We start from the raw sequence: 9,951 nt of genomic DNA, 5'->3' as shown, positions 1-9,951 counted from the left end.
TTCTACCACATCCCAAAGGTGCTTTATTGTATTGAGACCTGATGACTATGGAGGCCATTTGAGTGCAGTGCCTTCATTGCTATGTATAAGAAACCAAATTGAGATGATTAGAACTTGGCTGGTGCATTAAATTGCCATCAGAAAATACATAATTTTTGGTCATAAAGAGATGGATGTGGTTAGGAGAATTACTCAGGATTTCTAGGCACAGCCAAGTGGCAGAGGGCTTTCACTTTGGTGGCCTCAGAATCTCATCTCTGCTTTTTGCGGATGATGTGGTTCTGTTCGCTTCATCGGGTGAGGGCCTCCAGCTCGCACTGGAGCGGTTCGCAGCCGAGTGTGAGGCAGTGGGAATGAGGATCAGCACCTCCAAATCTGAGGCCATGGTTCTCAGCCGGAAAAGGGTGGAGTGCCCACTCCAGGTCGGGGATGAGTTCCTGCCCCAAGTGGAGGAGTTCAAGTATCTCGGGGTCTTGTTCGCGAGTGATGGGAGAAAGGAGCCGGAGATTGACAGACGGATTGGTGCTGCGGCCGCAGTGATGCGGACGCTGCACCGGTCCGTCGTGGTGAAGAGGGAGCTGAGTGTAAAAGCGAAGCTCTCAATTTACCGGTCGATCTACGTTCCTACCCTCACCTATGACCACGAGCTGTGGGTAGTGACCGAAAGAACGAGATTGCGGATACAAGCGGCGGAAATGAGCTTCCTCCGAAGGGTGGCTGGCCTCTCCCTTAGAGATAGGGTGAGAAGTTCAGCCATCTGGGAGGGGCTCAGAGTAGACCCGCTGCTCCTCCATATTGAAAGGAGCCAGCTGAGGTGGTTTGGGCATCTGACAAGGATGCCTCCTGGGCGAGGTTTTCCGGGCATGTCCCACTGGCAGGAGGCCCCGGGGCAGACCCAGGACACGCTGGAGAGATTATATCTCTCGGCTGCCCTGGGAACGCCTTGGTGTTCCCCCGGATAAGCTGGAGGAGGTGGCTGGGGAGAGGGAGGTCTGGGCTTCTCTGCTTAGGCTGCTGCCCCCGTGACCCGGCCCCGGATAAAGCGGAAGAAGATGGATGGAATTACTCAGGTACACTGTGGCATTTAAATGATGCTCAGTTGGTACTAAGAGATGGCAGATTTCTGATCAAATCATTCATCTATTGTCCATTTTTGTTGAGCCTGAGTGAGATGTACTCTCAGTTTCTATGTCTGTTCTCATATGACAGAAGTGGCCTCCAGTGTGGTCTTCTGCTGCTGTAGCCAATCAGCTTTAAGGTACAACGCCTGGGTTGCAACAAGCGTATGTTTGAGTTAGTCCTCCCTCTCCAACAGCTCAAAGCAGAGCTCCTTCTGTGTGACGAGTGGAGCAAAAATGTTTCTCTTTTACTTTTCTTGATCCTGCTTTACTAAAATAACTAAATTAGGTTTTACTAGTAATGCACATATTTAACACTTTGTCGTGTGAAGTGTTTAAACCATGCCTCATGTTGCCTCAGGCAAAACTGATTGGCTCCCATTATCCTCCTCAGAGTGAGGAGTAAAGCTCAATTTAATTCTGGTATTGGATGGGTACTCCGTATCAGCAGTAATTCAGAGATTTAATTAGATTTAATTAAAAATTGATTCTCCAGTCACTGGTGAATGCAAAAGAAAAGGCACAATGAAAATTGCATTTCACTTTAATCAGTGTAAGAAAAGAAATTGGCTTCAACTCCTCAAAAACAGTTGAAAATGACAACCACCTCCCTGGTTGAGGAGATCCAACAGTTTTCATGTTCGTCTAAAATAAAACTCCTGTAGCTGCCAACATTTCACACCAGTGGGAACCAATAATTACAACCAGAAAAGCCTTTTAATAGTTTAACATTCAATGCAATGACAGCAAGAGCCAGAGGCTTTCATTTTACAATGTCAGGTTTTCTAAAAGGACACAGTGGATGAACTACATTCACGTGATGCTCCAGGAGGAGGAAGAGGACATTGCTGGATAAAGTCTCATCTGTCCACATGAAAACTGTCATCAAGAACCAAACCTCCTCAAATCCACAGACACCCACACACTCCACAGGCAGCTCATAAGCACTCTCAGCACTCCCATGCAAACTCCCACACATACTCTGAAGCACATTACCCACAGAGTAGCCACACACATGCAAACACACAACACATACACCTGTGGTAGTTTCAAACAAATGGATTAAACCCAATTATGTGATGCGCGCACACACACACACACACACACACACACACACAGTTCTACAAGCAGACCACTCAGCTGCCTCCTCCATCATGATCAGGACCTTCTGCAATCACTTGTGCATATTTATTTTTTGGTTTGAAATACTTTATGAACACGAGCATGCCGTGGTTAAAGAGAAGTACTCGGTACTTTCACTGAACATGCCAAGTTGCATCTCTTCTAGTTAACTTGATTTATTAGTGTGTAAAAATTTAAAAAACAAAATAAATAAAAAAAAATCTGGCAAGTCAGGAACGTCAATACGTGAGCTGCATCGAAAACAAACCATGTCTGCTCACCGAGAAATGACTATGAGCAGGATTTGTTATTAATATATGACAGTGAGAAATTATTACTAAGGTTAACCACGCATTGGAGGGTATAAGCATCCTGGATTTTTTTTAGGTAACCCAAAAAAGACAAAAACAGCCTGCACACTTCTTGGCTCCAAGTAATCGATCTTTAGGAGCTTCCTCAGGCAACACTGTGCACACCTCTCTCTTTTTTCTGCAACATCCTCTCACTTCCGATATTCTTCACCAAATCAATTGATGTCTTTGTTATATAAGGATAGAAAATGAGAGAAATATATCCAGTGAAAGCTCTTAGCAGACGTATCACCCTGCTAAATCCTTAGCCTCTTCCAAGACACAAGTGTGAGGATTTCTATTACTGTAAAGGTCATATCCAACCTTTAAATGTCACTTCCCTTTGTTGGCAAAAGCCATGATGTTCACAGAACCACCAAGAAGATGCAAATGGTATCAGGTGACATTTAAACGGGCCTCATTTATCAGTTTGTTCAGAGTTTCATTTCAAACTCTGCTTTCATCAGTTGTAATGTTTCCGGTCGCTTCCTTACTGATTGTGAAACCGTCTCCTGGACGTCAAGACTTGTGTGGAAAATGCACTAAAAGACGTATGTAGAGGTTTCGCTTTAAAAGATGAATTCGTTAAACAACAAATTAAGCGCCTTGATTTATATTTTTGAAATATGATTTTCATTCAGTGATAAAAACCTTTAATAAGAACAACAACAACCTTTCCAATGCAATTAAAGTGAAGCAGAACATTGAAGCATTATTAAAAAAGAAAAGAAAAGAAACTCTTCATATGCAAATAAGATTTAATGCAGAAGTAGTAATTTGTTGTTTTGATAACTGCAGCACAATACTGGCTCAAGAATTTTGATTATAGAATACAAACTACAGTGTTTTTATTTTCTAATAATGAAAATTATAGAAAAATATGAGTAAAACTGGGCAGCTACAAACTCATCTTATTCCTTATCTGTTATTATTTGTTTCTAAAAAATACAGGGGAACCCGGACGTTCTCCTCCTAAATCGCTGAAAGCCTGAACCATCCAACACTAAATCTAAACTAATGTTCAAGAAGCTGTTTTTATGTCCCATCATACTCTGTCATAAACAAATACACACATACTTTCACTCAAACCTTCATGGCCTGCCTCCCATTTTTTATGTATGCATGATGTAGTCAGTGTAACGACATATATGTACTTTTATATTATTGTCTGACACTGCTCTGACGTTTTGTAGCTCCCTTCGGTGAGTCACATTTAAACGAACCACTCACTGCAGATGAACTAAGAAAAGCTTTGGTTACACCCACCAGATGCTGAACAATAAATCCCCGCGCTGGAATACCGTTTTTACAAGGACTTTTTGCCACTTCTTTCTATTTACCAACATGGTAAATAAAATATTTCAGATTATTAAAATTGCTTGAAGACTTCCCTGATTACATTAACAATCGCCCAATTTCATTACTGAAATACTTTAGACAAACAGAACAGAGAACAGAAAACCAATTTGTAACAACTTTTGTCAGGATCCGGAGACTCGACTGGAAAATTCCATCAGGCACCTGATTTCCTTGGTCTCCACCCCTGGGCGGAGCCATCATCCCTGCTGCAGTCCTGCACACCTGAGACTGATTCAGGGCAATCAGGTTGAGGATTTAAGGCCCTCTCAGTCTCTCCTTCACCGCCAGTTCGTCAACGACCTCACGTTGGTATTGACTCTACGGCTTTTTACTCTCTTGCCACTTTTTCCTTGTTAACTTTGATTTCATGTGCTTCAGATTCCCTGGACCTTCTTTGCTATCACCCTCAACCTCAGCTCTCCGTGGATCATCTTCATATTCAGGAAAAATACAAGGACCGTCACCTGCCTGCCCTCCAGCCTCACTCACCACCTTGGACTCAGCGGGACTCAGGTCTGCCAGCCTCTCCACTACTCCCCTGGACTATCGCTGCCTCTCCCTCAAAGCGAGGTTCACGCCGGTCACCAGTAAGCGCTATCAGTCAATTTCACCTCTGCTTGGATACCCTGCACCTGCCGCCTTCTTAACCCTGTTCTCTTTTCTTCCCAGACGCAACCGCTCCGTTCCCGTCGCAACCTGCTAGACCCCCGTTCACCCCCACTGTCACACGGTTACATCATTAGCGACACCCTCCCACATATTCACTTGTTGACTAAATAATAAACTCTGCAAAACGTTGAGCCGTCTCTGTTGTGGTTATCTGCAATCGAGTCCGATCGAGCTATCGGCCCGTGGCCATTGTGACAACTTTATAATAACATTAACTTTGGTGTTTCCTTACAAGCAGTTATGTAAATACAGTAACTTGTTATCTGGTATCATTGAAATCCCATCTAATAGTTGTTGCTTAACAAAACATTATTTTTTGGATTCTAATTTTGCATTCTTTGCATTTATTATAAACATTTCATTCCTCATACAATAAAATGCTTTAGTGCACTGAGAGGGCAATAAAATGGAAATAAGATGGAGCCAGTCTGCTATCAATTTGGAATTGAAGTCAAGTTTGCAATTACATACAATCTGTTTGTGATAATACGGTGAATAACTGTGTTAGATCAACGAAAACAAAGTGTTAACTGGAGGTAAAGCTGAACTTCTGAGTGACCAGCTGACTGCTTAATATGAAATAGAAGTAAACCTATCGTGGCATCTTGGAGTACTGGAAGGGCGAATTGTTTTTTTCAATGCTTTAATTATTTAATTAAAAAAATCTGTCATGCATATTTCAAATTTTTTTAAATTAGTTAAATAAAAATGGAATTTAAAGGCTTCTGTTATCAGAGCAACAAGCGGATGTTATAATTTACAGGTAATTATTCCATAATTGGGTCTCTCATTTTAGCTTTTAGCTTTAACCTTTGCAAACACATCAAATGTTTAAAATGCTGCAGCTCTGCAAGCATTATTTTTGTTCACTGCATTTGAAATAAAGCTGGCTGCAAATTGCTACCATCACAAATGAAAGCACGCAGCAAAAGTGACAGCATGACTGCTGTGTGGCTGCCATGACAACAGTTTATCTAGTTCAGTGTCAAAACGATGCTAGCATACTGTAACTCTTCTGTTCAGAAAAATGTATAAAAACCATAAATCGTGACATTGGAGCATCTTAGAAACTTGGTCATACATAAAGGAAACGCTAACTATGACAAACACAAACATACCTGTTAAAAAAGGATTATTTTATAGAAATAAAAAGGCGACTTCTTGTGCCACAAGCGTTTATACATCACAGATGCAACATCAGATAACTCTAACTGATCACCTTTTACAAGCTTTACAAACACCATGAACACAAGCAGTGAGCACACAGAACGACACAGTACAGCAGACCAACACTAAACACGACTTGAAACAGCCAGAAACAAACACACAGATGTTTTTTAGTGGTGACAAATGATCAGACAGGTGGAGGGGGAGGTGCAGTGCATGGGTCAAAGGTCAACCTCCCAGAGCTCTGATCTGCCCTACCTTTTCTGACGCAGATCAGCTCATGTACTCCACAGTTACGCTCGCCACCTGGAAAGACAATGCAGTTTCAATGAGCCACGCCGCGATGGAGGGAACACAAGACAAAAACATCACAGTCGCACATTTAAATATGTTCAGACGCATTCGGACACACTTCCACAGAAGGACAGGAATAACAGGGATAGAAGACACGGACAGAGACTGGATGGTGATGGCTGGATGTGGACGATTAACACAGAAACATCCTTCTTGCATTTATTAAAGTTTTATTGCACAATTATGCACAATAACTGGTTATGTGAGCTTCAGCTCAACTTCACTACCTTTTAAATTAGGCTACATTCAGTCAGACTGTCATTGAAAAGTACATTACTAAAAACAATGAAAGTTTGCCATCTAATCCAAAGTGCAAACACTGTGCGTATGTATATACAAAATATACACACAACATATATACACATACACTTGTAGCAGGGTCATTTACACTGATACACGAGCAGCCTTTAGAGTAATTACAACATGTACATGGATTCGCAGTATTTACATTATTGTTATTTTTGAATGCAATGCATGGTTTGTGTTTCTTATGTGCACACCACAAGTGTGTGGTGTGCATACATGTGTGGAGCTTACAGCATATTGTCCAGAGTTGAATCATCTACTTTATCTGCACAGTCTCACTCTGAACAAGCAAAACACGGGAAAATAATACAAGAACTGAAAAGAAATGAGTAAATATGTAACAACTGTTCAAAACTAGGAGAAGGGTTAGCACGAATCCTTAAAGTGGACAAACTATTCCAGCCCAGCTCTATCTTTAACCCTTTAAGACCTACCATAGAACCAAGTCCGCCAGAGCTTATATTATATTTTTACATGTTGTGGAGCCATTTTTGGGAGCATTTCAAGCTGCTATACATCAATACAACCATTATAGCCCAAATTTTAATAATATGTATGCATTAAGTGCATAGTAATTACATAAATTGCAAAAAAGTGCAATAAACTACAAAAAAATTGAAAATTGTTTTTGTTTTTTTAACATATATTTCTAGTTAGAGAAATTTAAGAGGCTTATCCCTCAAAACTGTAAATACAAAAAAGTTGCACAAAATAGTTTCCCACCACAGGAAATTTATTTTGAGTGTCTTCATAGTTTTATTTTTGAAATACACCATTTTTTATACACTGCAGGAAAAACGAAAATAAATATTATAATGCAAATTTGCAAAAAAGCAGCATATGCATCAAAATAAACTATTTCCAGCAGTGCAATTTGAGTCCTAAGCATCCCAGAAACCACACAGAAAGTCATAAAGTAAAAGATAACTTTTAAAAACACCAGTATAGGCTCATGAGGCCCTGATGGTAAAACAAACTATATTTCCGCGAAAATGACGTCACTTCCGGTTTCGGGCAGGACATGGCGGACATGCAAAATTTCGCGCTGACATCTAATCCACCGTATGAAGTGTTATGAACAGCTGATCGGATCGGCAAAGCATGTTTCTGGAATATTATGTTTTTATTGCTGCAAGCGCTTTTTATGCAGTTTTTGCAAAACTATATGTGGAAGGAAACTGTGACCGAGGACAAGCTGATGGTATAAGAAGTAAGTACAACTCCTCCGGTTTCATATGCAAAAAAAATTATTGCTCTAGCTCACGTGGTTGCAGAGCTACCGAGATTTAAAAATAGTTACGCAAAACAGAGCGTGCTGCTCCGACCTGTTTTAAAGGGTTAATAAACACAATATTTATCATTCATTTGTTTTTTTGCTTCCAGACTTTATGCTAAGCTAAGTGTGCTGCAGAGTACTTTTCACTGGGTTCCCTGGTTCACCAGCTTTCAGTGTCTAAACACATATGTCATCCTTTCATTGTTTACCATCCTTCATGATAAACATTCACTGTGTATCATCATTCAATTAAAAAATCTTCTGAAATTAAATGTGAATAATGAATTATAATAATTATCAAGCTTTCACTCGTGTACATTTTCAGCCTCTAACAATCAGTTATTTCCAACACGAGTTTTCCGAGATGTAACATAATTTTTATTTTTTATTTTTTGGGTACGATTGCACCTTTAGTGAAGAGTTTAAAAGAAAAAAATACCAGTTTAAATACCTGTGCTGAGGGGTCACAGTGGAAAGGACGGTGCTTAAAATTTTGAAAACACCAATTGGAGAATAAACTTTGATTTCATGACTGCATTAGCATTTTTCTTACGTTTCAGCCATAATATAAATTATTTATTCCTTTATTTATTTCAGTCGCTAAAACAATCATCATTACTCATCATTACATCCTTACTTATACAAACTTTAACAAACTAACTGAATATTAAAACAACATTAGAAATGTGAAGTGGTTTAAGATGTTCGCTTACAACAAAACTCTAAAGACTTTTCTTTTAGGGAGCATTAAACCTGTAAGGAATCACCTTCAAAGAGTATACATGCAGTCAGTCTGCAGCCCCTCTGACATTTAAAAAGCCCACAACATAAGATTGTAAAATATTTAACTGTGTATCTTTGTGCAAAACAAAGGCTCAACATTTTAAAACATCCTTAAATCCATCTGACTGAAACATGGATTTCACTAAACATGGATTGAAAATGGATCTGACTGCACAAAGCACCACTGATCCTTATCCATGAGAAAAAAACTGGAAGCACAGGGTGTCTTTTAATCCCTCTGCATATCCTGGAATAAACCACACACTCGTGTATCACAGTTTGATTGTTGCATAAACAATACAGTATCTCATGCTGTTATTCAATCATAATAAAAATGGGAACAACCAAACAAATAGTTAAGGGAGTTTGATCTGAAAGTCTGGCATCAGAATACAGTTCAGCCGCTGACGTTCTGCTTCCGTGGAGCTCAGCTCAGCAGTGGGCACCCACCTAAGCTTCAGTATATCATGAGGTAGACACCCAGTCACCGTTTTTCAAACTCTTTACAGCAGCTTTCTGCCGCAGACGGCCTTTCAGACGGTGACTGTAATTCAGAACTATTACTCACACTTGTGAGGGCCTCCCGGTCTCTGAGCTCAACGGCTGCCTCTGGGATCTGCCTACAGGTTGAGCAGCTCTGGCTGAATTCAGACAGTGTAGTGGTTTGTACAGGGCTGAACAAAGGCAACAAAAGGCTGAAAGCACTGAAACAAAAGGCTTCACAGCAGTGTAAAACCAAAGAATCTAGACCTTTACTTCAGAGCATTACTTGTACCAAGCTAACAACGAAACGGTGGAAAGTCCAGGTCGGTTTGTCAGTGAAAAAAAAGAGAAAAAGATGTGAAACTATCAAAACGTATCAAATTAAATCCAACAAATGAGAAAAAAGGCTACTTTAAAATGGGATGCCAAAATTATAAAATATAAAAGTGTACAAAAGTAAAAGGTTTTTTTTCTTTTGTACAAACCACAGAAAATCTAGAAAATGGGTTTAACCTCCTGAGACCTGAACTCTTTCATGGCAGGCATTTTCAATTTCTCATCATTATTTGGACTGATTGGGACCTGATGAATTTAAAAACAAAGAACTACCAGATATTTAAAAAAAAAATTATGGTTTTTGTTTCTGAGAAAGATGAGATCCACATAAGACGCCATTCGTTGTAAATCTCGATAGAACAGTGGCAGTATAATGTCCTCCTAAGTGGATATCAGGCCCTTGCAGAGCAAAATTTAGTATTTTGGTCTAGACAACCCAAAATGTGATGTCCACATATGTGGACACCAGGTCCTCTCTAAACAGAGAGGCCAACATTGAATTACCTTAAACCTGCCTTCTCTTTGATGGCCAGCAGAGGGTCAGAGTCAAAGCTCGCCAGGTCAAAAACAAGTGTATTTATATATTTTTTATGGGCCAATGATGTGTTTCATTTTTTTTTATAACAGT

The 9,951-nt window shown here is 40.0% G+C and overlaps 1 protein-coding gene across 3 annotated transcripts in view; it reads right to left on the bottom strand.

The window, feature by feature from the left end:
* The window catches only part of syt14a (synaptotagmin XIVa), a 67,106-nt gene that overhangs the window by 43,668 nt on the left and 13,487 nt on the right, over nt 1–9,951 (bottom strand). For 2 of the 3 annotated variants that reach the window (XM_085142604.1, XM_085142607.1), the window contains exon 2: nt 6,044–6,091. The exons of the other annotated variant lie outside the window; for it this stretch is intronic. In XM_085142604.1, coding sequence (XP_084998730.1) covers nt 6,044–6,091 — 48 coding nt within the window. The remainder of the gene's footprint in view (nt 1–6,043; nt 6,092–9,951) is intronic. 3 annotated transcript variants of the gene reach the window in all.

The sequence above is a fragment of the Neolamprologus multifasciatus genome, chromosome 19 (genome assembly GCF_963576455.1).
Source record: "Neolamprologus multifasciatus chromosome 19, fNeoMul1.2, whole genome shotgun sequence".
In the NCBI taxonomy this organism is placed as follows: domain Eukaryota; kingdom Metazoa; phylum Chordata; class Actinopteri; order Cichliformes; family Cichlidae; genus Neolamprologus; species Neolamprologus multifasciatus.
Note: the sequence above shows the minus strand (reverse complement) of the source record. Positions and strands in the feature narration are given on the sequence as shown.